Source organism: Lissotriton helveticus, chromosome 3_1, assembly GCF_964261635.1.
Source record: "Lissotriton helveticus chromosome 3_1, aLisHel1.1, whole genome shotgun sequence".
Classification (NCBI taxonomy): Eukaryota; Metazoa; Chordata; class Amphibia; order Caudata; family Salamandridae; genus Lissotriton; species Lissotriton helveticus.
Genome location: NC_136061.1, coordinates 539,911,409 through 539,937,820, shown reverse-complemented (window position 1 = coordinate 539,937,820; position 26,412 = coordinate 539,911,409). Strand labels below are relative to the sequence as shown.

The 26,412-nt window shown below is 47.9% G+C and overlaps 2 protein-coding genes across 3 annotated transcripts in view; both read left to right on the top strand.

The window, feature by feature from the left end:
• Window positions 1-26,412, top strand: part of HECW2 (HECT, C2 and WW domain containing E3 ubiquitin protein ligase 2) — a 1,154,081-nt gene that overhangs the window by 265,054 nt on the left and 862,615 nt on the right. The gene's annotated exons all lie outside the window — the stretch shown is intronic.
• On the top strand, window positions 11,340-14,547 carry LOC144825288 (uncharacterized). The gene is made up of 2 exons (XM_078684119.1): window positions 11,340-12,111; window positions 12,863-14,547. The coding sequence occupies exons 1-2, from the start codon at window positions 11,802-11,804 to the stop codon at window positions 14,545-14,547; spliced, it is 1,995 nt and encodes a 664-aa protein (XP_078540245.1). The 5' UTR covers window positions 11,340-11,801.

Below are 26,412 nucleotides of genomic sequence, written 5' to 3'. Positions count from 1 at the left end.
GGAATTTTTTATATTTATTTATTTATTTTTACTTGTGGTTGTCTGTTCAATCCCCCCACCCCAGCCTTGGCCCGCATTCTTACCTGAACGGGCCACGGCTGCATGCGATGCCTTGCATGATACTGGATAGTAACCCATGACTGGGAGATTGCAAACTCATCTGCGGGCCAAATCCACAGGCTGCCCTGTTTTGCAATTACATTTGCATATAGTGAAATGACACCAGTAGATTTGGCAGTGACTAATCGAAGTGTGGTTTTCGTGTCTTATTTTTTTCAACAAAAGTTATTTTAGCAAATTTCTAAAGTTTGGTTTTATTATTTAATACCATTTTTGCCCACTTAACTTAGGCAACTTTACAGTCCAGTGTGGAATATTTAAAACATAGCATATTAAAACATGGACTAATAGGCGGTGTAGTATTACATTATGTCAGTATACATCAGCCACTGTCCGTCAATTAGGGCTGAGGGAACACCCCTTCCCCCACCTTGTGCCCCTCATGAAGAATGTCTGTCAGGCTGAACAAAGGTCAGCCTGACAGACACTGTTCAATTTCAGGTATGGCAGCCAGGAGCCAGTCATGCACTAAATGCTCAGGCTGCTGGCTGAATGAGGTGAACGTTGCTGGGCTGAGGAAGTCACAGCTCCTGTGGGCGTGACCTGCTCAGCAAAGGTCCCTGAGGCCCTCCCCTCAGTGACAAGGGGTAGCGTCACTGATTGCTGCGCATCTGGGAGCTTCAGTTTTAAGCCCTGAAGCTCCAAGGGTCGAATGTCAGTCAGTGACACTTCATCACAAAGTGGGGTGGGGTCAGCAGTCTCACTGACCCCATGCCCCTCTCTGATGATGTCGGGACTGCTGCCTTCCCTCATTGGCGGAATTTAGGTCAGCCAATGAGAAGGGCAGCAGTCCTAAGCCTCTTGGGACCTCCAAGGCAGAGCTGCAGGGACATTTGTGTGTTTTAAAAAAAATTCATGTTTGGGGCGTGCGTGCATTTATGAATGTTTGGTAGTGAGTGTTATGAATGGATATGTTTGTGTGTGCACACGTGCGTGTAAATGCTTGGCTGTGAATGTTTATGTGTGCGTGCCACCCGTTGGCGACACACCTTTCTAAATTTACCATCCGCCACTCTTGTGCATGTTTTAAGCACCATTTTGTCCGATGTATTTAGCCACAAGTCTTGTAATGCTTTGTCAATGATGAAAACACTGAATATTCTGTTTGTATGGTAACCTAGGAACTAGGGGTGGCTGTCTGTGCAAAGTTAACATTTCTGTTTGAAATGTTTTGCAAAGGACTGAAATTTGTATATGAAGCTGCATAGCATGTCACATATGTAAAACTTTGCCTGCAGCCACAACTTCCAGCTAAACAAAGATCTTTCAGCATATTTGTATAAGAATTTATTTTGCATAGGAATTAGCCCACAAAAGTAAATTTGCATGGGATGTTTCTGAAAACACACCGGACATTTTCAAGATAAAAAAAAAACGTCCCAAAGTTCAGAAGTCCAACTACATCTACTCTGTACTCTGCAACTGCCAATAACAACGTAGCAGCTCATTTCCTTTTTTCTTCGATCAACAGGACTAGGGCATTTTTAATGTGTTGTGTTTTTTTAAATTACTTTGTGTGGGCAGTGATTAATTTGTAAAAAATTAAATGCCAGATCCCAAGGTATTTCACCCAGCTCCACTTAAGATGGCACTACCCATGCACTTTAAACTCTAGGTTTAAGTCACAGTTTTATCATGTTTATAAGATATATTAAATAGTTAAATGCACTACTATTGAACTCTGCTGAAAAAAACAATACACACACGGTACCAGCAAGTAGTGGATTCTCAAAAATATGTGCCACTGTTTACAAATAAGTGCTGGTGGCAAGCACCAGAAAACACCAACACAAATTATGCACTGGTGCTGAGAGTTGCTGAGATCTACAAGAGATATAACACAATCTTGGGAGCTAGTGTACTGCACTGTTGTGACAAAAGCACACATTTACTTTTCCAGGACTTTTTGATGTGTTCGTCAACTGAAGGAAAATATTTTGATGGTGGATGAGCTGAAGGGTTTAGGACTAAGAGGTTTATTTCCAGTGACATACTTCAGCAGTGTTACCACCTGCTCACCTAAATGTGTCACCTTTTCCCTCTATGTCCTCTCCACATAACCTTGTTTCAGGCTGAGGCTAGCTAGTGCTTGAACTGACTGTTCGAGACATATTGTATATACTTTGTGGGCCAATAACCTGTCCATTGCTTTTCATTGTTATTTCAGTGTCCTTTAAAAATCCTTGTTTCCAAGTGGTTAATCTTTCTTATTTGTTCCTCCTTTTGATCAGTTGTTCACTCCCATGGATCAGTGCCCCATTATTTGTATCCTTCCATGTATTCCATTTTTACTTACTGGCTCAGGAACTCTTTTTTTTATTCTGAAAGAGCACTTCCCACAAGCATTCATGTTTTGTTTCCCTTGATCAACGAGACTCTCACTTCACGGGTGCTGTGCTTCATCTTTCAGCATGGTGTTCATTTCGGGATGCTGCGTGGCCTTTTTTTTATGCACGGTAGTAGCTTGTTTTCATCCATCCAGTGTGTATTTTTTAACAACTCGTTTGAGTTATGTGGTGTTGGTTTTGTTTTGGGCTTCTTTTGGCAATGTGAGTGTGTCTCTGGCTTGTTATCAAGAGACTAAGGGCCCCATTAGGATAGCGGGCGGAAAACCACCCCGCCCGCCATGGATGCGGGAAACAACCGCCCGCCATGGAGGCGGTGCAACCGGCAGACAAATTAGGATCGACCGCCACTAGAGAGCGACCGCGGCGGTAGCGGTGAAAATGAAACCGCCCGACGTGTGCGGTGATGACAAAACTCCGACCGCGGCGGTCGGAAAAGCAGCTGGAAATACAACACCGCCCACAGGGAAAGCGGAGACACCGCACAGGAAATTACGATATCCCCGAGGGTGGCGCGGGCGGACCGGCAGGCACCGACCGCCGCGGTCGAAGGCAGGATTGCATGGGAGAAATGACGGACAAGCACCAGCAAAGTCACCGCAGCGGACGAACACGAAATCCATCGCGGTCGATGTCAAAGCACCGCAGCGATGCAAAATACTGCATAAACAAAGTAGCCCAGCCACAAATACATACAACACACACACACAGATACAGAAATGGCAAAGATATACACAATACTACATAACCACACCCACTACACACCTGACAACCACTATCCAATTGGACACACCCACACAGCTGAGTACAAATCCACACCCTCCACTCACCACAATCCTTTGCATCTTCCCAGAACAGAAGGCCACACACCACATCTGAGAGAGGCAAAATCGCACACAACACCCACCACCACCATCAACACCACCATCACACCATCACAATCAAACCCCCAGCACAGAACACACCTCATCACCACACCCTTGCACCCACACACCCCTGCACCCACAAACACCTCAACACCCCCACACCATGACCTCACAAAAAATGCCCAAATTCACAGAGAGTGAGTTGACAGTCATGGTCAACGAGATTGTGAGAGTAGAACCACAACTATTTGGGAACCTAGTCCAACAGACACCATTAGCCACCAGGACACAAATGTGGGAAAGGATTGTCCAAAGGGTGAATGCAGTTAGGGCCACCCCAAGATCCAAGAAGGAGATCATGAAGCGGTGGCATGATCTCAAAAGGGTTGTCAAGGAGAAGAGGAGCAAGAACTGGACTCTGGCAAACGTGACTGGCAGTGGCCCTCCCGTCCCACTGAAGACATTCACACCATGGGAGGAGAAGGTGCTTGCTATCCTGCTACCTGAGAGTTACACAGGAGTAGCCGGGGGAGCGGAGGCTGGTAAGTACAGACAACCACATTGACTTTTACCTCCTTGCAATACCCAACCACCAATACACTGTCCATCCCTAAACAAGATGTAGCCAGCCATTCTGCTGAGGAGGCCTGTATGGGGCCGGAATGTCAGTACAACAACTCCCACCATAGCCCCTGTCCCACAGCCCAGCATCATGGAGGCCTGCCCCACCCAGGAGCAAGTGTCAGCCATTGCACTGTGTAACAAACAAACTTACAGGTAGGTAGCCATCTGCACTTGGAGGGTGTTTGTGGGGGTGAGGCCTGTACCACTACTCCCAGCATGCCCCCTGTCCCACAGCCCAGCAGCATGGAGGCTACCCCCACCCAGGAGCAAGTGTCAGCCATTGCACAGTTTAACAAACAAACTTACAGGTAGGTAGCCATCTTCACTTGGAGGGTGTTTGTGGGGGTGAGGCCTGTACCACTACTCCCAGCATGCCCCCTGTCCCACAGCCCAGCAGCATGGAGGCTACCCCCACCCAGGAGCAAGTGTCAGCCATTGCACAGTTTAACAAACAAACTTACAGGTAGGTAGCCATCTTCACTTGGAGGGTGTTTGTGGGGGTGAGGCCTGTACCACTACTCCCAGCATGCCCCCTGTCCCACAGCCCAGCAGCATGGAGGCTACCCCCACCCAGGAGCAAGTGTCAGCCATTGCACAGTTTAACAAACAAACTTACAGGTAGGTAGCCATCTTCACTTGGAGGGTGTTTGTGGGAGTGAGGCCTGTACCACTACTCCCAGCATGCCCCCTGTCCCACAGCCCAGCAGCATGGAGGCTACCCCCACCCAGGAGCAAGTGTCAGCCATTGCACTGTGTAACAAACAAACTTACAGGTAGGTAGCCATCTGCACTTGGAGGGTGTTTGTGGGGGTGAGGCCTGTACCACTACTCCCAGCATGCCCCCTGTCCCACAGCCCAGCAGCATGGAGGCTACCCCCACCCAGGAGCAAGTGTCAGCCATTGCACAGTTTAACAAACAAACTTACAGGTAGGTAGCCATCTTCACTTGGAGGGTGTTTGTGGGGGTGAGGCCTGTACCACTACTCCCAGCATGCCCCCTGTCCCACAGCCCAGCAGCATGGAGGCTACCCCCACCCAGGAGCAAGTGTCAGCCATTGCACAGTTTAACAAACAAACTTACAGGTAGGTAGCCATCTTCACTTGGAGGGTGTTTGTGGGGGTGAGGCCTGTACCACTACTCCCAGCATGCCCCCTGTCCCACAGCCCAGCAGCATGGAGGCTACCCCCACCCAGGAGCAAGTGTCAGCCATTGCACAGTTTAACAAACAAACTTACAGGTAGGTAGCCATCTTCACTTGGAGGGTGTTTGTGGGAGTGAGGCCTGTACCACTACTCCCAGCATGCCCCCTGTCCCACAGCCCAGCAGCATGGAGGCTACCCCCACCCAGGAGCAAGTGTCAGCCATTGCACTGTGTAACAAACAAACTTACAGGTAGGTAGCCATCTGCACTTGGAGGGTGTTTGTGGGGGTGAGGCCTGTACCACTACTCCCAGCATGCCCCCTGTCCCACAGCCCAGCAGCATGGAGGCTACCCCCACCCAGGAGCAAGTGTCAGCCATTGCACAGTTTAACAAACAAACTTACAGGTAGGTAGCCATCTTCACTTGGAGGGTGTTTGTGGGAGTGAGGCCTGTACCACTACTCCCAGCATGCCCCCTGTCCCACAGCCCAGCAGCATGGAGGCTACCCCCACCCAGGAGCAAGTGTCAGCCATTGCACTGTGTAACAAACAAACTTACAGGTAGGTAGCCATCTGCACTTGGAGGGTGTTTGTGGGGGTGAGGCCTGTACCACTACTCCCAGCATGCCCCCTGTCCCACAGCCCAGCAGCATGGAGGCTACCCCCACCCAGGAGCAAGTGTCAGCCATTGCACAGTTTAACAAACAAACTTACAGGTAGGTAGCCATCTTCACTTGGAGGGTGTTTGTGGGGGTGAGGCCTGTACCACTACTCCCAGCATGCCCCCTGGCCCACAGCCCAGCAGCATGGAGGCCTCCCCCACCCAGGAGCAAGTGTCAGCCATTATACCCTGCACGCTCACCTTACAGGTATGTAACTACCGTTTATCTTCATGAAGTGTGTGTGTATTAATCTATTTACTATTGTACAAAATGCATAGACAATCAACCTTTAGGACACCATGATCTAACTATCCACTATGTAATGTAACACGATGTTGCCATGATTTGTACAACTGATGACAGCACAATGCACTAGTGTACAGACAGCTGATGATACACAGATGACACAAACACTGACCACTCCCCATCTACTCCACAGGTGATGAAGAACTCACTGCTGGGGACAACACCAACGACCCGCAGAGCCAGTCTCCACCTCCGGCACATGGACTCACAGATGCAGACTCCCAGGACAGTATGGACGATGAGCTCCAGGCCGGCCCATCCGGTGTTCCACACACCCAGAGGTCCCAGGCCCCCATCCTCCCCACCACCACCTCTGCTGCAACGACAACGCAGCAGACCCCTGCTGTCACAGCCTCTGCCTCCACCGCAACCACCACCGCAGCCACTGCCACCAACACCACCACGACCACCAGTACCACCTGCAGCACCCTCCCTGTCCCTAGGGATGACCAGCCCACACCAACAACTGTGGAGGGCAGGGAGCCAGTGCGTGGCGCACCAGTGGCGAGGGAAGAGGTTCGTGGCAGCAGAGCAGGTGGGAGGGCCAGGGCCAACACCAGACCTCGGGCGGAGTGGACACCATCCCTGGACCACTTCACCAGAGTTGTGGATGCCTATCAAGAGGTCCAGGGACAAAGTGGCCGGTCGGACGAATTTTTCAGGGAGCTCATCCTGCTGATGAGGTCCATCAATAACCACATGGGACAGATGGTGGACCTCATGGGCCAGCAAGTGGCGTTGCAGAGGGACAGGCCTGTGTCCCAACCATCACCGCCATCCCCTCCTGTTGTGCAGCAGGATGACAGTCCACCATCCTCCCCTGCGCCAACAGAGAGGGGCGAGTCCTCTGACGCCGCTGGCCATTCAGCAGGCCCCCCACCGCCAAAAAGATCTAGGGGGCGTCCAAAGAAGAGCCTGGGAGTCTCTGGAAGCCAAGCACCTGCCACACGCCAGTCACGGAGCCAGCCTTGAAGACAACCCTCTCCCCAACTGCATTGACTCTTTTGGACTATCTTTCCCCACATTGCCTTGGCAATGGCACCTGTCTGTTGGACTGGGTCACCACATTCATGTGGTGTCTACTCTTGCATCTCAGCGACCATGACTGTCAACTCACTGCTCATTCCCCACCTTCCTGTAAATATTCACGCACAATTCACATGTCCACCCCGTAAATAAAATACCTTACAATCCAGATTTTGTGTAGTGAATTCTTTAGTGCATAATTTACAATGATGATTATGTCCATGATATGTAAACATGATGTACAGTATGCAGGGCAGGAACACGCTGGAGAACCTAGGGAGACACAACAGAACTACAGTCACTGGTCTCATCGTGGCAACACACACAGATCACTGATCCACAAATATCCTAATTATCACAGGTACCCTACACAGTGTCTATCTGAAATGCTGTAATGCCGTCCATAATACATCTCCGGACGTAACGTCCATTCCAACAATCCCATACATAGGTGACAGAACATGTGGCTATTGGGAACATCTGCGCATAACCATTCACAACATAAGCTAAGACACTAGACTATGTAGACGTTGTAACTCGTCACACACCTCAAGTGAAGTAGCGTTGGATTAGCTGCTGCCGTTGGTCAACTCCTTCCTCCTCTCCACTCTCCTCATCACTGGATTCAGGTCCCTGAGCAGGTTGTGGCCTTGGTTCCTCACCGTCATCCAGGAGCAGGGGGACCCCCTTGTGGATGGCCAGGTTGTGTAGCAAACAGCATGCCACAACGATCTTGCACACCTTCCCAGGCGAGTATGCAAGTGCGCCTCCAGTCCTGTCAAGGCACCGGAACCTTGCCTTCAGCAGCCCAAAAGTACGTTCAATTACCCGTCGTGTCCTGCCATGGGCCTCATTGTAGCGGATCTCTGCAGGTGTCTGGGGATTACGGAGTGGGCTCAACAGCCATGGCCTACTGGGATAAGCCGAGTCCCCTGTGGAAAAAAAAATACACATTGCAATGTTGTACGGCCACAGTAAAGGCAGTGACACACAGCACGCGATAGCAGTTGTGTAACTCACCCACAATCCAGGCACGTTCGGGATGCAGATTCTCCATCATCCGTGGCACCATGCTGTTCCTCATGATGAAAGAGTCATGTGCCGAACCGGGATACTTAGCACACACATGTGAAATTGTCATGTCTGCAAGGCACACCACCTGCACATTCATGGAGTGGTAGTGTTTCCGGTTTCGAAAAATGTGCTCCGTCGCCTGCGGTGCCACCAGAGCCACATGGGTGCAATCTATCGCACCGACTACATGTGGGATGTGCCCAAGTGGATAGAAGTCCCCCTTAACGGCAGCCAATTCACGTCCCCGGGGGAAATGGATGTAGCGATTCCGATAGATCATCATGGCCTCGAGTACATCCCTCAGCACCATGCTGAACATGGGCTGCGACATTCCCCCAGCGTTAGCCACGGTCTCCTGGAAGGAACCAGTCGCAAAGAAGTGTAGTGCTGCCATTACCTTGTGGGCGGGTGTGAATGCCGTAGGATAGTGACGGCGAGGCTGCAGGTGGGGCTCCAATAGATCACACAAGATCTTCAATGTCGGTCTGTCCAACCGGAATTTCCTGATGATTGCCTCATTCTCCATGTCCTCAAGCACAATCACCTGACGTAGGAGATTTGGCCTCCTCCTAGTTTAGGATTAAAAACAATAGGTCAATGACAAGCATCATGAGATGGCCATAGCACAAAACATCAATAATGTAATGGGTAAAAAACAATGGCCAGAAAGCTGCATGGCACATCTGGTTACATGGCTGCCCAATAGCTACACACAGAGGGCAGGCCTCTCCAGTGACAATACCCAAGTGACAATAATGTGGATACAATGATTAAACGAGTGACATGCGCAGACATGGAGCTACAAGAGCCACAAATCTAATGTGACTTAACATGTCTGTCATACCCATCTGCCGTACCTGCCAGACCTCAATGCATCATGTACATTGTGGAAGCATTCATCAACACAATGATCACAATAGCAGGGACACATCTGGTTGTGTGCATGATCAGTTCTGAATGCACAAGTCAGGTACGATACAATGCAGTGCCACCAGCCTGGTCAAGGTCTGCACTGACCAACAACACATTAAACCTCACTACATCTATGTAGAGCACCTGACGTCTGACAATTATCAGCACCCATCAAAAGCCTTACTAAAATGGCACAAACACATGCTAAAGTGGCTCAGACTGAACGTGCGTCCTCCTGTGGATGCAATGGCTCTGTGGCATCGTGTGTACAATGATGTGCCCTACACCATGTAGCTGCATGGCACTTATACATTGTCCATGATTGACATACACAGCAATGTGTACGAAAATGCCAGAACCTAGCGCCAGTCCCTGGCGGTGTGACCCCAGCACCACCATCTACCCAGCCAAGGTAGCCATTGGCACATGGACTGGTGTCCATGCCGCTGGCTAGGCTCCGCCGCATCAGTCGCGGTACCTACCGCCGGTCCCCGGCGGTGTGACCCCAGCACCACCATCTACCCAGCCATGGTACCCATTGGCACATGGACTGGTGTCCATGCCGCTGGCTAGGCTCCGCCGCATCAGTCGCGGTACCTACCGCCGGTCCCCGGCGGTGTGACCCCAGCACCACCATCTACCCAGCCATGGTACCCATTGGCACATGGACTGGTGTCCATGCCGCTGGCTAGGCTCCGCCGCATCAGTCGCGGTACCTACCGCCGGTCCCCGGCGGTGTGACCCCAGCACCACCATCTACCCAGCCATGGTACCCATTGGCACATGGACTGGTGTCCATGCCGCTGGCTAGGCTCCGCCGCATCAGTCGCGGTACCTACCGCCGGTCCCCGGCGGTGTGACCCCAGCACCACCATCTACCCAGCCATGGTACCCATTGGCACATGGACTGGTGTCCATGCCGCTGGCTAGGCTCCGCCGCATCAGTCGCGGTACCTACCGCCGGTCCCCGGCGGAGCGTCACCGCCATGGTGCATTGCATACAGCCAATGGCATGGGTGTTCAATGTGGCATGATGCAGATTTGAATAATGCGGAAGCGGCGCGCCGCCGCCGCGGAGCCGGTCATTGGATGCTTTTGAATGATGCACCATCGCGGTAGCGCACCCCGGACACCCGCGGTGCGTCACCGCCATGGTGCATTGCATACAGCCAATGGCATGGGTGTTCAATGTGGCATGATGCAGATTTGAATAATGCGGAAGCGGCGCGCCGCCGCCGCGGAGCCGGTCATTGGATGCTTTTGAATGATGCACCATCGCGGTAGCGCACCCCGGACACCCGCGGTGCGTCACCGCCATGGTGCATTGCATACAGCCAATGGCATGGGTGTTCAATGTGGCATGATGCAGATTTGAATAATGCGGAAGCGGCGCGCCGCCGCCGCGGAGCCGGTCATTGGATGCTTTTGAATAAGGCTGACCCAGACAACCAATTGTAGCACCTTATCAGCTTCCTAACGACCCCATGGGCCTATAAATCTGTGGGAGTGAGCCACACATTCCCACTGCTCACAGAGCCTGCTGCCTGGGACCCTCTCCTGCTGCTGCCTGGGACCCTCTCCTGCTGCACACAGAGCCTGCTGCCTGGGACCCTCTCCTGCTGCTGCCTGGGACCCTCTCCTGCTGCACACAGAGCCTGCTGCCTGGGACCCTCTCCTGCTGCTGCCTGGGACCCTCTCCTGCTGCACACAGAGCCTGCTGCCTGGGACCCTCTCCTGCTGCTGCCTGGGACCCTCTCCTGCTGCACACAGAGCCTGCTGCCTGGGACCCTCTCCTGCTGCTGCCTGGGACCCTCTCCTGCTGCTGTCTGGGACCCTCTCCTGCTGCACACAGAGCCTGCTGCCTGGGACCCTCTCCTGCTGCTGCCTGGGACCCTCTCCTGCTGTACACAGAGCCTGCTGCCTGGGACACCTCACAACTCACTTCCGCCACAGGTCTGCCATATCCACAGGGATGTCAAGAACAGATAAGATCCGTGCCAGTCCATTCACGAGTGAGGAGCTGGATGTCCTTGTGAACGAGGTGCTGGCACAGTACCCACGGCTGTTTGGTGGCCCCAATGTCGTGGTAAGTCACCATGTAGGGAGCAGTAGGGCAGGGTGGTGTCAGACGTGTATTCATGATGCAGCTGTATGTTATTTTGGATGTGTGGTGCTGACAAACACTGACAGACAAGATGTTTGCTGGTGGTGGGAGTGTGTGTTTTGCATTATGACTCTGTCCTAGGCCAATACTTGTATGTGTGAGTGGGATGTGCTACTTTTTGGGGCAGACATGACCAACGGTTGTTTGCCTTGTAGCTGGTTGGACAGTGTCCGCTTGTGATGTAATTTCAGGGTGCCCCTGTAGTCATAGTCAGTGTGCCCCACAGAGTAGGTTCAGTGGCTGCCCTTCCAAAGTTTGTCCATCAGCCAACTTACATGCTACAGTTGCTGCACACTGATTAGTGGATATGCCACATCAATGCCCTGTACAATTTATGATTTACACAGTGCTGTCGATGCATTTGTGTTGAATCATCATTCTTCAGTGTGATAATCATGGAGACTACGAAGCTCAATGTGTGCATGCATTCACTAATGTTTATGCCATGCAGAGTGGCCTTGTGAGGGTACCCCCAGTTCTGGAGGGAGGGGGGTCACTGTGCGTCCAGATTCAGTGTCTGGCTGCTGTACTGATAGATGCTGACATATGACAATGTGTAAATGTTCATTAGTCCTTCTTTACTCTCATACCTGCAGCTCAAAGTACACCAACGTAAGGCTGTCTGGAGGGCCATAGCAGCAAAGGTGCGAGCCCTGGGGGTATCAAACAGACGACACACACACTGTCACAAGAGGTGGGACGACATCAGCCGGCTGGCTAAGCAAGTGGCAGAGATGAAGTTGGGGATGGTACCACGCACAGGGCGTGTGGCACGCCGCACCATGACTCCGCTGATGGCACGCATACTGGCAGTGACCTATCCAGACCTGGATGCACGTCTGAAGGGGCTTCAGCAGCAAGACAGCGATGGTGAGTATCCGGGGAGGGAGAGTTTGTCTGGGAGTGGATGCATGTGTAGAGTGCCTGTGTCTGCGGTGACACATGTGATGTGCGTGTGCTGCCATGCTGTGATATGTGATGTGAGTGGCAACTGTGATGTGTGTCTGTATGAGGCATTGGCCCACCATGGCCTTACTCTGCAGCTCCTGGCTGCAGTTTTCAGTCCTTGACATATATTTTGTTGTCCACATGGTCACTCTTCTTTGTGATGGTGGGTGTAGTCCCTATTATGCTGTACAGCTGTGTCCACTTAATGAGTGTTACACCATGTCAGTCTACTTTGCATGCACCTGCATGGTAGTGGCCCACACATCTGACAACAATGTGAACCCACATTGGCACATGGTGATTGTAATGGCCTATTTGACAATGTGGCATGTGTAGACAAAACAGGTGTGTGTATTCCCCTCTGGATCCCTTTAGGCTCTGGAAGTGGTGATGTTAGTTGTGGCTACATCATGTCCGTGGGGCAGGTCCATGTGGGCTAGGGGAACACCATCCATGGGCAGGGTGTAGTGCTGTGTGTCATCGACATTGGTCCACTCCTGCCTGTTTGTCCGCATGACAGGCACAGTTGTGGTGTAACTGGTGTGTAGCAGCACAATGATTTGAGGGTGTGGTGGTTACCATGTAGCTCTAGGCCTCTCATGTGCTGCATTGCTCTGATATCGTGTGACCAGACTATGACACTTATACAACCATGTTTCTGTCACTAATGCAGATTCGGAAGACACCACGGCGGAACATGATCCTGAAAGTGGTGGGGAGACCAGCACGACAGCGGCAGCAGAGCAGGGTGAGACGGAGCAAAGTGACACTGACCACACCAGCGCTACTGAGGGTGACAGGAGTATGCATGAGGAATCTGTGGCTGAGACACAGAGTACCACTTCATCTGATGGCAGGGGGGATGAGTCCCTGTTAGCAGCCACAGGGGATGGGGACTCTGCTGCTGCATCTGACTACCAACGGCCACTGCCCAGCCTCCCATCCACTTCCTCTGGGGCTGGCCGTATCCGTGTCACTAAGAGGGGACGTGTGACATTCACACATGGCACCGCAGCACCTGCACCTGTCCCCCCTGCTGCCCTCAGTGCAGAGTGCGTAGAGCTCCTGCGGCAACTTTGCGTGGGCCAGACCGCCCTGCTGAATGCCTTCAGTGCCCACGATTACAAAATAGGGCAGGTTCTGGCATTCATGGAGGGCATACACTCTGACGTGGGTGGCCTACATCGTACACTCCTGTCATTGTCAGGTACAGTGACGTCAGCCCTCCAACATGCCCCCTTTGCAGCTCAGGTGCCTGTGACGTCCACCCAGTCAGTGGCCACATCAGATGACAGTGAGCACTTGGGACATACATCAAGTAAACGTTACAACACTAGGAGCACAGCTCAGACCCAAAGCAAACAATCCCGTCCACAGACTCCATCCCCAAAGAAGGGCAGGGACCCCCCAATATGCACAGACAAGGTGAAGTCACAGAAGAGCAAGGCCAGAAGAACATTGTGTCAGACATCAGGCTCACATGCTGCTGAGCCATCACCAGATATTGACTCTGCTATGCCCACAGAGGATGTGTGGGATGTCATGACTACACCTGGGGTGAACACAGGGACACACCCACCTACCACATCAACCCCAGAACAAAGTACATCGAGGCAGGTGGAGGGAAGCCCTGTTGTGACCAGCCCAGTCATTGTGGCAAAGAAGGGCAGTGTAGTGGCCATCCCTGGCAAGAAGGGACAGGAGGGCAGTGTAGTGGCCATCCCTGGCAAGAAGGGACAGGAGGGCAGTGTAGTGGCCATCCCTGGCAAGAAGGGACAGGAGGGCAGTGTAGTGGCCATCCCTGGCAAGAAGGGACAGGAGGGCAGTGTAGTGGCCATCCCTGGCAAGAAGGGACAGGAGGGCAGTGTAGTGGCCATCCCTGGCAAGAAGGGACAGGAGGGCAGTGTAGTGGCCATCCCTGGGGTAAGTGGGAAGGTGGTCACTGTGGGGGGTACACCTTCCAGAGAGGCTAAAGTGGTCCGGAGGCGTAGCCAGCACAAGCGTACTGCAGGATCAAGCACTTCTCCAGAGGGAGTGGCAGTCTCTGCCCCTGAAGTGGAACAGTTGGGGGGTGTGCAGGTGGTGTCAACGCCACTTCCCATCAACCCCATGACAGGGAAGCAAATTCATATTCCAAAGAAGTGGAAGGGCACCCCTCCAACCTCTCCCACCCACACTGTGTCAAGGGCGTGCATGACTCCACCTCCACGTGCCACGGTGCCACCTGGTCCGCACAGCCCTCCACCTTGCAGGCCCTCTGTTATAGCCACACCACATGTCCCTCTGTCACACCAGTCAAGTCGACCTGCAGTCCCTGACACACAGCCAGGTTCCACTCCACCTGACAGCCAGGAGTGAGCTGTCAACACCCTCAGACGCCTGTGCCACACATAGGTGTGCTACAGTACACCATTGTTAGCGATGTGGGTGTGTTCCTGGGCCTGTTGCTCTGATGTGCTCTCCCCTGCCAAGGACACTGGGCCTGTTGCTCTGATGTGCTCTCCCCTGCCAAGGACACTGGGCCTGTTGCTCTGATGGGCTCTCCCCTGCCAAGGACACTGGGCCTGTTGCTCTGATGTGCTCTCCCCTGCCAAGGACACTGGGCCTGTTGCTCTGATGTGCTGTACCCTGCCCTGCCAAGGACACTGGGCCTGTTGCTCTGATGTGCTCTCCCCTGCCAGGGACTCTGGGCCTGTTGCTCTGATGTGCTGTACCCTGCCCTGCCAAGGACACTGGGCCTGTTGCTCTGATGTGCTCTCCCCTGCCAGGGACTCTGGGCCTGTTGCTCTGATGTGCTCTCCCCTGCCAGGGACTCTGGGCCTGTTGCTCTGATGTGCTCTCCCCTGCCAGGGACTCTGGGCCTGTTGCTCTGATGTGCTCTCCCCTGCCAAGGACTCTGGGCCTGTTGCTCTGATGTGCTCTCCCCTGCCAGGGACTCTGGGCCTGTTGCTCTGATGTGCTGTACCCTGCCCTGCCAAGGACTTTGCACTTCCCGATTGTGATTCACCAGTGCATAGTCTATGGCATTTGCACATGATTTTGAGAGTTGCTGTTGTCTACTTATGTTGTGTAGCTACATCTGTGCAATATGTGAATAAATACAGTACATTATGGTGTGTTTTCTCTCTCTCCTTACTGATTAAAGTCATTTTCTTGTTTGACTGAGTTCCATGGTCTATTTTGTACATCACCATTGCAAGGTTCTATGTGGCCATATGATTTTTAGACAGGGGGACAGGTTCTTCAGTCCATTGTGGCCCTGCTGATGTTGTACTCTGTGATGGTTATTTGGCAGGCCATGCAGTTTTCGTGTGGGTGAATTGCTATTGCTGCATACACTGTTCACAGGTCACCTTGGGGGACACTGGCAGCACAGGGTGTGCAGCTGTGCTGTGGTGTAGTAGATGTTTATGATGTGATGAGGTGTGTGTTTCCCTTTCTGTGTGCCCTGGTGTGTATGTGTATGGTCGTCTTGTGTTGGCCCTTGGTCCTGGTGGCATGGCTTACATGGCATGTGTGTGGCAGAGGTGTGCAGTGTGAAGGGTGTTAGTTTGTAGTGTATGTATGTGTGCCCCTGTATGGTGTGAGACACACATGTGTCAGGCAGGAGTTGTATGCCTGTTGTATGTTTTGTCTTGCCCTGTGTGGATGTTTGTATACAATTGTGTGGGCTGTGGGGAGTGCACTGGTGTTGTGTGTCCGTTGTCAGGCAATCCTGCTGTGCCTTTGTCCCTGGTTGTGTGTCGCAGTGTGTGTGTATTGTGCTTGTTGTTACAGTGCTTGTTGATGTGCAAGGGGGTGCACGGGATTGGCACCTGGCCTGTGACTACTTCGGGTGGTGTGCAGTGTTGGTCGGGGTGGTGTGTCGCTGTGATGTTTGGAATGTGTCCATGCCTTGGTGTTGCCCTGCCTTCTGCATTGTGCGCATGTGTTGACCGCGGCGGTGACGTGTCCGTGACCGTGACGTTGCTGCAGGTTGGCCGACGTTGTGTGTTCCGGATGCCGTGGGGTGCCTTGTTGTGAGGTGGGTGATGTGTGGGTGCCCATGTGGATGTGTTGTGCCCCCCAGCAGGATGCCAGTGTGGTGCTTGGGACCTGTGTCGGCATGTGTGTTGTGTGGTGTATATGTGTAGTGACGTACCTGCGGCGGCGTCCGCGGCGGCCCATCTGGCGATAGTGTTGCAGCAGGTACATGACCGGATGCATGTGGAGGGCTGGGTCCATGGGGTTCATGTCGGATCTCGGCGTGCATGCTCCGCTGTAGACTTTCCGCCTGCTAGAGCTGTGCGGTGTCTCCGGTGCGGTGCGTCAGCTTGTTTGGCCCATCCTAATTTGTCGAGCGGGGCGGACGTCATCGACCGCGGCGGAGGGTCTCGATTGGCTGCAGCCGCCGCGGTGGCGGGCGCACCTTGATGGCGGAGCGAGGCGCTCCGCGGCGGACGGGAAATGACCTGTGTTTACATATCCTAATGTGGCGGACGTGATTTCCACTGCTAGCGGGCGGAAAAAGCTGTTTTTCCGCCCCGCCATCATTTCGGTAGTGCCACCGCCCGACATCCTAATGGACCCCATAATGTTTATTTCGTACGTCAAGACTGGCAATCCTGACTGGGCCTGAGTCATGTCTGCTGCCACGTCAATCAACATCACCCACAGAGCTCGACACAGGCACCCGCACTGGCCACCATAGTTAAACTGATGGGTTACCTCTCCTACTTGTGGGGGTCACAATGTTTGGCACATTTTTGTCAATGTAGCCCACCATTTTGAACCACCCTTCCCACAGAACAACCATTGTGAAGGCACTTTACCGTTCATCAAAACCGCTGGTGTTCAGGATTAACCCCCATGAAAGAGGACTGGTGCCATGAGTGATCATGGCATTCTGTTTCAAGAGAATTTATGTAAAGTATAGGTTTTAATGGCCGCGGAGTGGTCCGTTGGGTGTGTCACACAGTGCTCCACCCACAGCTCTCCCAGGGTCCCCTTTGGGGCAAGCCACTCCATAAGACTAAACTCTACTCAACTTTAGAAAACTTCATTCCATGTCCCTTTACACCAATAACCTTTAGCCATACTGAATAGCAACCACACTAGTGTACAACATAGCTAAAAGTGTTGGAAAGCTGTCATTGGCAAAGGGAGACCGATTGACTTTGCCAATGCTTGTTTTAAGAGGGTGCCTTATTCTACCTGTGCTATTTAAAAAAAATGTTTATTCATCACTAACTTTCTCCTTTTGTGGCAAATCCGGGATGCCTGGTCACCCTACTCTATATGCACTTTTATTATCTGTTTTATTATGTGTTTTTTCTGAACGGTCACGCTAGCCTCATGTTTTCCCAAAAAAACACATAATAAAAGTGCATATAGAGTAGGGTGACCAGGAATCCCGGATTTGCCAGGATCGCCCCGGTTTTTCACCAGCTGTCCCAGCAGATTCCAGGAAATTAGGAAATTAGGTAATGTCCAGGTTTTTAGAGTGGGTCGACTGAAAATGGCGTGAGGTTCTTTTTTATGTTTTACAAAGCAGGGGTAGTTAACAGTTGTTTCAAGAAAGCAATTTAATTAACCGGCAAACTACTGGGTTTAAACATTGCATTTTATTCATATTCATGTTCCTACTGCCTGTCCTGTAATTCTCACCTGAGGAGGCTGTCATTCCACTTGCTTGAAGTAAAATTGTAGCTCTTCTTCTATTTTTGTGAAATGTCCCGTTTTTTGGCTTTAAAATTCTGGCCACCTTAACATGGAGGTGCTTTCAGTCTGCCACTACATCCATTTTGTCTGGTCATGTGTCATTCACAATTGCAGGCTTTCCATGATCAGACCTATTGGCTTTGCCAATGCTTGTCTTCACAGTGGCTGCCTTTATCCATGCAGCTACTTTTCTTTGTAGCTCTTTTTGTTTTCTTACATGCAGTGGCAATGATGTACACTCCCATGGTATGATGTAGCTGGGAAAAAACAGGAGGGGAGAAGTTGACACTAAAGTGTTTTCACACCTAGCTGATGTGGCCCAGGTGCTTGTGTATGATGAAAATTCCTGTTTAATTTATACTTAGTCATTTTATATGTAATCTGTACATCTTTAAAATGTATTCCCAGAATGCAGCATAAACTAACATATATTTAGCAATGACTCTGTAAAATAAATTTAAAGGTGTATGTGTGAGTGTGTTCCACATTTTAGAAGTCTGATTGTGGTGGTACATACATCTGATGGGCAAGGCAATTGCAAGCAAACACATGGTTGGGATTTGGTCTCTTGTTGCAATATCTTTTTCTTTAACTTTGTCTTTGACTAGTAAAACCCATCTCATGCTAGACCTGGCATGTGGCGTTATGGTTAACAGAAGATCTTGGATGCTTCTTGTGGGTGACCATGCTGGATCTTAGTAGTTTCATCTTTCTCATCTGTTTTTCCTTTTGGCACAACTCAAATTGCAGTGGAATGGGGCTGAGTGGCCGCGACCTCCATCTTTTGCCCCTCACGAACAGTGTCCGTCCGGCTGAATAAAGGTCAGCCTGACAGACAATGTTCACTTTCAGTTCAGGCAGCCAGGAGCCATTCGTGCACTAAATACGCAGGCTCCTGGCTGCCTGAGCTGGGCGTGACCTCCTCAGCTCAGCAAAGGTTCCTGAGACCCTCCCTTCAGTCACTAGGGGTAACGTCTCTGATTACCTCTCACCTGGGCGCTTCGGTTCTAAGCCCTGAAGCACCCAGGGTTGAGTGTCAATCAGTGACAGAGTCAGTAGCCTCACTGGCCCCCATTGCCTACTGCCTTCCCTCATTGGCTGACCTTAGGTCAGCCAATGAGGGAAGGAAGCAGTCTCAAGCCTTCTGGAACCTGCGAGGCAGAGCTGGCTGCAGGTCAGTGTGTTTTCTTTTAAATCAATGATTGGTTCATGCATGCGTGTATCTATGAATGTTTGGTAAAGAGTGTTGTGAATGGATATGTTTGTGTGTGTGTGCGCGTGTACGAATTTATGTGTGTGTGTGTGTGTCCTGTCTGCCTCCCTCCCTCCAAAACTTACAGACCGCCACTGTTTAATTGACCTTGTAGCAAAGATCACAAAATGTGACTCCGTAATGGAACGTCCTAGACTAACCACGAAAATTAAAAAAGTGTGTGTGTTCCGACTGGTCGTTTTTATATTCCATCATAGATTACCCACTTCTGTCACCTTTAGAAGTATTCTCAATTTAGTGTCGTCCTGAAGAAGGTGTCTGGATATGAGCAATTTCCACACCAAAACATGCGTTGACCATTTTTAGAAGTGGTCCCAGCCCACAACACCACAACGGTTGAAAGAGGACACCTTCCCTGTTGTTTCATTTGATTTGTGTATGTGTGGAGGTGCTGGGATGTGTTACACAAGGATAGTATGATAGGTACATTTGTTGAATGTATGAGTGAGTGCAGGATGGGGTGCCAAAGCATTTTTTGTGTATTATGTTTAATGTTTAGTCTTGGTTAAATAACTTCTATACATCAGATGTTCATGTACTGACATGGCAAATATTGTCAAATCATTCGTTTTATGAGATAAATGCATCTTTTGATGGTACTAGTATATTGTGTAGTGTTTTCCGGGTCAGAAAACACAGTACTATTTAGACATAAAAGAAGAAATTCAGGTCAAGTGGGATTTTGTTTCTTGCTTTATTGGTCTTTTCCCCTTAATCCCAGACCTAGAATCAGATTTATAAGGGGTACCTTTTGGTACTGGGGGAGTTTTTAGGAACTGCACAGCACACAAGTGCTGCTCTGGATCATCCATACAGATCATTTGGTTGAACTATTCAACTTTCAGCCACCTTCCCTCTGGGTGAATCCTAGCTATGAAGACCTCCCAATGGTCACCACAGAAACATTTTCCAGTCATGGGCTTTTGTGTGGTAGTCTAATTCATTCTCTGTGTTGTTGTCTTGCTTTGCTTCCATGAAACTCACCGATTTGTAGGTGAAAGGTTGAGAACTGAAAACTGTGTCCTTAGTGAAATGAAGCACAGTGGCCCCCCATCCTAGCTCACATAAAAGTACTCTGACACAAAGTACTACAGTATTCTGCTCTGTTTATATCTCCCTACAGTAGTTTGTAATATTTATATTCCTTAACAGGATTCTTATTAAATGTGTTATAAATGAACCTATCGTTGATATAGTAGATCTTTCCATGCTGGTGCTTTAAAGTTGGATGGAGGTAGGATATCTTCACAACCGTTGTCTTTCATCAGTATATTTCTGGGACCTTGCTTTCCAATTTAAGTCTTTAGCTTCTCTTTTTACTTTGTGTTTGCAATGTTGGAGGAATCAACAGATCCAATCATGTTCTCTTTCCATAGAACCTGAAATATTCCTTAGTCTCTCAAATATAAGCTACTGTTTCAGAGTATCCAAATGTGCCTGGGTGTCTACTAATGTGATTATAATTATCTTCTTCAGTATATATATAAGGACCCACAGCTATGTATGCCTATTCCTAGGGCAGGCTAAATACAATTGTGAATAACTTATACACAATGTAAAAAATGTCTGGTTGAGGAGCTAGAAGCAAACCTCTGACTTGTGAGAGCTGAGTGTCGGGATGTGAATTTAGAAGCAGGTTTGCCATGGGACACATCAATGGAGAGGAAGATAATTATAATTGTGAATAACAAATCCCTAGGCAATTAATGTTCTAATTTGCATTATATGACATAATTGCAGCATGATACTGAAAAAGGCTAAGTGATCACTTATAAACAATGTATCATTTTTTTCATTTGTACAACTTATCTAAAAGTTTATGATGCATCATGCCTGTAATATTACATGGCAACAATTAAAAACATAAAGAAAGAAATGACATGTCTCTCAATTAACTATTTCAAACAAACAATCATTTTGTATATATTGCTTCAAAGATAGAATTGATGTAGAAAAAATATTACAGAAATAATTAAATTGGAGAAATATTTTCACATGTAATCATAACAATGAAAACCATGAATATCTAAATATTTATCATAAATCAATGATATGTGAAAAGGCAAGAAGAAAATGATGAAATTACATGTGTTCAAATTGAGAGACAAACGAAGCGCCTTCCTCAGGAAAGCCACAGATAACATGTCTAAAATCAAAAGGGAACACTTCGCCTTAAAATCAACTAATGAAAAAAAAGTGTATTCAGAAAGAATGAAAGGAACAAGCAGGAAACAACAACCTGTGCCATCACCAGATTAAAAGTCAGTTTCTGTAAAATAGAGAGGTGAGAAATACTCTGTGACAGTACATAGCGGAAAAAAAAGTAAATGAACAATGAGCCCGGGTGATTGCTCTCATGGAGAGTAAAATCGATGAAAAGGCCATGTGACCAGTGTAATAGATAGTGTAATAGATAGAGGGTTTGAAATTCTTACCAACTGTAAATCTCTGATGATACTGACTAAGAATTTACATAGGGAGGCAAGGAATGTTTAACAAGGTCAAATGATTCAAACTGGAAAAAATGATCATAAGAATATTTCATGATGGCAATGAACCTATGTGTTTCAATGAACTGAATGTATGCATGAAGATGCATATTTCTAGTGATCCAGTAGGACCTTATATATTTCTTATATGGTTCTTAGATAGTGTGGAAACCCATCTGGGACTCGAAACTCCACTCTGCACGTAGCTGAGATGAAGGGTCTTATCTATATGTCATTTTTTTTAGAAAGAAGCAGTAGCACCGGGCTCAATGCTGTCGATACAAAAAATCTGTGCGCTAACTATAGACACTTTCTAACATAATAAACCATGTATCCATCCAGTTAAGAAAATATATTTCATTTTTATTAATATTTGTTTTTTTTGCAGTATCAAAAATATACGATATGTCTACATTCACTTTCCTGATATGTACATGGATCAATACATATTGTTGCATATATTTCGCATTATGTCTGATTTTATACAGTAGATTCAAACATATTTTGAACATAAAAACACACTCATTTTATACAGTAGATTACAACCTATTGTGAACATAGACACAAAAAGGACAAACAGACACTGGTAGTCATTTGCAGAATACCACCAAGTGTCTATAGTTAGCGCACAGATTTTTTGTATCGACAGCATTGAGCCCCGTGCTATTGCTTCTTTCTAAAAAAGTTAATTTCCCTGAGAGGGTTTATCCTTTTTGTCAGGGACCCCATGTGTTTGCCATAAAAACTAATCTATATGTCAACCAGTCTGAATGGAACCGAACAAAAAGAGCCATTAGTATTATCTATTTATCTACGTTCAAATATCTATTTGCCTCAGTCGAAAGAAGGACCTTAAAAAGATTCATGTCAGACACGGTGTCTCCAGCTGAAAAGATAGTGTACTCTTAGTTATATGTTTGCTGACTCTCGATGTAGATGCACGGGGGATGGCAAGACGGAGCTTCTTATTAGATGAACACCCCTGCGTGCAAGCTTTGGATGCCGTGTTAGTATCCTATCCAGTGGGTATTACTAAAAGAAAATAGAGTACATAACGAAAGCTCTATAACTTCAGTTGCAAACATCTGAATCTATTGCAGCCGACATTTAAGAAAGAAAAAGAGTTAGGGCTGGATGATTAGTTATGATTAGTTATGAGTGAACTACTAGTAAGCAGAGAGCTTGACAAGAGGCAGCCATCTAGATAAAATATGAATGGACATAATTTCCCGGTTAGATTATCTGTTTATAATTTTTTTTGTATATCTAGCGACATATATATTAATGCCAGTGAATGCAAAAAATGGGTCCGACGGAATTACGGGATGGTTTAGATAAGAACTTCTTTTTATCGCTGTGATAGAAACGACATTGCCTATTTACAGGATGAGCTCCATTAAGGAAATGTTTGTATAAAGATATCCAAATGGTGGCAATGCGGACTCATAAAGGGGAGAAAACATACCCGAAGCTCGCGTCTCTCAGCAAGAAATGGCGAAACCTTAGTCTGCAGGGAAAGTCTGGCGTTCTTATCCTAGGTGGCTGAGAGATGACATAAAGAACTGCGACGTTTGCTGGATTCTAAACAACTAGACTGTGAACTTTTTCGCAAAGGAGTGCAAGAAGAAAGACTAAGTGCGAGTGTATCTAGTTAATGTGGTAGTATTAAGAAGCAAACACCAGCGTACTCTTACATCGCAGCTTTGGGATGATGTGGAACACAGCGGCATGTGCCTAGTAGGCAGTGACTGGAATCAAAAAGAAACTACATCAAACGCCAATTAGATTAAAGTGAAATGCATGAAAAAAGACTTAAGAGAGAGTTCTTCGTATATAGCCTCAAACAGGGGCAACAGTAGCCTAACCTTAAGACAATGTGTTCACAGTAATGGTCAATGAACGAAAAAAAGGGTATTGAGATATAAAAGAAAATAGTTGCTTCAGTACTATTATAGTTCGGTATAGGATGATGAAGGAAATTAAATAAAGGGACTAAGTTAAACGGCCTGTCTGCAACAAGAATCTGAGTTCTCAAAGTCTGAATATTTCGTGTTGTACCTGATCACGTTATTAAGTCCTCGTTTAAAGGTATCTAAAACAAAAATCCAATAGACTACGCATCTGATTTCATCGTTTAGAGTCTTTAATGATATCCCACTTTTTTCTAATATTAGCCATCTAATTTAATCAGCCATATGACCCTTCTCCAAGTAATGTTTCACCAAGGGGGCAGTTAATTTAGATGTGCGAATCGCTGATCAATGTTCAGTAAGAAGAGTCACAAGGGGGCATGCTGTTTCACCTACATAGCATACATTTCAGGGACAAAGCAAAAGGTAGACTACATTTTTAGTTTTGCAATGAGTGAACTTCTTTGCTTATATAGTAAATCCATTATAAATAAAGTTGTCTCCCTCTATTACTGTTACACAGGCTTTACATTGCGTGCATTTGAAAGTTCCTGTGACGAATGCATTGCCGTCAATCGTTTTTTGTAAAAAAATGACTGCCTGTCTTGAATCGGGACCTCACCACGATAGCTTTGATGTTCTTATCACAATGGTGGGCAAAGAGAGGTTTAGGAAGTTTCAGTTCTAGCACAGAGTTACTATTCAAAATATGCCAGTTGGAATTGATAATTTGTATACCCTTCTGATTCTTGGTGGAATGTTTAGTCACGTACAATATTTGTGAGACAGGTTGACGTGTTTGTTCATGTAAAAAAGAATCTCTTTCATAGAATCTCGCTTTTTTGTATGATTCTCTCACTAGACAATGGTGATATCCTCTTGCGAGGAATAGACTTTTAGCCTTAACGTCTTTCGCTTGAAAGTCAAAATCGTGTAGATTATAAGTTTCTCCGCAATCTAAGAAATTGCCCGAAAGGAATACTTTGTTTTTGTGCCCGCAGACAATAACTCTCATAATGTAACGAGGTGTTTCAAGCTGTTAGCTTGACAAATAAATAGGATATCGAGGGGCATATTATCAAGGGGGTTTATCTCCGCTGTTTTGGCTTTAAAAGCCAAGAAAGCAGAGATAAAATTATCTCCCTATTACCAAGCTGTCGCTAACACCAGTTAGCGACAGCTAATAGGAGATAGCGACCATCTTGGGCCCCGCTTTGCATGTCAGTGATATTTATCACTAATGACATGCAAAGTGGGCGTGCCAAGATGTTAGCGACTGGAAACAGTCGCTAACATCGCTATCTCCTATTACCAACTTTTGGAGATATTCGCGCTAAGCGCCAATATCTCCAAAAGCTAACACCTGCCCTGAGCAGTTCTTAGCCATGTTATCCAATGGGAGGTGGATAACATGGCTAAGAGCATTTGCTCGATAATGCATGAATATCGCTGACTTTTCAGCGATATTCATGCATTGCGGGCGTTTTTTATCGCATTTGCGATAAACCTTGCTAATAGCAAGGTTTATCTGCGATAAACATCGCCGATTTGCGGCGATAATTTTTGTCTCTAAACAAGTTAGAGACAAAAACTATCTCTATTGGTTGGTAATATGCCCCCTAGGAACTCTACTCGTGATGTACTCGTGTAAGCTGTAAATTTCAAATTAGAATCACAAAGATTCAACCATTCTAGAAATTCAATGAGTTGATGGTATGTATCTGTCCAAATAAAAAAATATATCAATATATCGTGACCAGTGTCAGAGATTCGCAGAAAGGTGCAATTTCATTGAGTCTATTCTTTGTTTCAAATATGGTCATGTAAATGTTAGCTGTTGAAGGAGCAACTGATGCTCCCATGCTAACTCCTTTTGTTTGTTGGAATAACACTTGGCCAAATTCAAAGGTGTTCTCAGATAAGACAATTTCTAGACATTTCAGTAGAACAATATATGGACATTCAATATGTTGTATTTCTATGAACCAGTCAGTGGCTTTCAGAGCTTGTGTTTGGGGTATATTACTATACAAGGATTCAATATCTAAGGTTATACTAGTAAGTTGTTGTTCGGATTGCAGGCTAGACCTTCAACCTTATTGATAATGTCCCTGGTATCTTTGCTATACTTTGTGGTCTTGGGTTTGTGTGGCCGTCACCAGCTGTCAATGTATTTTTGGCATGCGTTTAGTACTGGATCCTATAGTTGTAACAATAGGACGATACAGGGCATTAGATGTACTGTTACGAATTTTAGGAACTCAGTATATCCTTGCCATCTGAGGATTGGTGGCATTGAATTATTTATCACATATATCTACTGCTTGTAACACTTCTGTAGTAAGACATTTTATTCTTTTGGTTCCTTTTGTTGTAGAGTAGAAATTTTAGTATAGTGTAACAAGTCATTAACCCGTTGGGTGCTTGTGACGAGCTAAGCTCGAATGCCGTTTTTAGGTCAATGAAAGCCAGGTATAGGCTGCCCTTGGCAACAGACACCGTCTTCCAATATACAGCACAAAACCTAAAGACCTGGTCAATTGTTCCCATGTTCTGTCTAAAACCGGCCTGAAAATGGGAGAGAATCCTACCTTCCTCTATCCAGGCTCCTATTCTTGTAACAATGACCCTGCCAACTACTTTCTGAATTACGCCTATTAGGCTTATTGGTCTGTAGTTGGCAGGGTCCTCCCTATTACCCTTCTTGAATATGGTCACTACCTCCGCGCCCTTCCATGACTCCGGGACAGGATGTCCCTGGAGTAACAAGTTCATTAGGAGGGCGATGAAGTCCGACCATAATTCAGGTGCGTACAAAAGTAGGTCGCCAGGTAGCCCATCCGGGCCAGCT

What these genes read in the sequence shown, in the direction of transcription:
- LOC144825288 (XM_078684119.1), top strand. Translation starts at nt 11,802, where the DNA reads ATGTTCATTAGTCCTTCTTTACTCTCATACCTGCAGCTCAAAGTACAC. An exon ending in TCAGCAGCAAGACAGCGATG is followed by an intron (nt 12,112 to 12,862) that starts GTGAGTATCCGG and finishes TCACTAATGCAG; the next exon opens with ATTCGGAAGACACCACGGCG.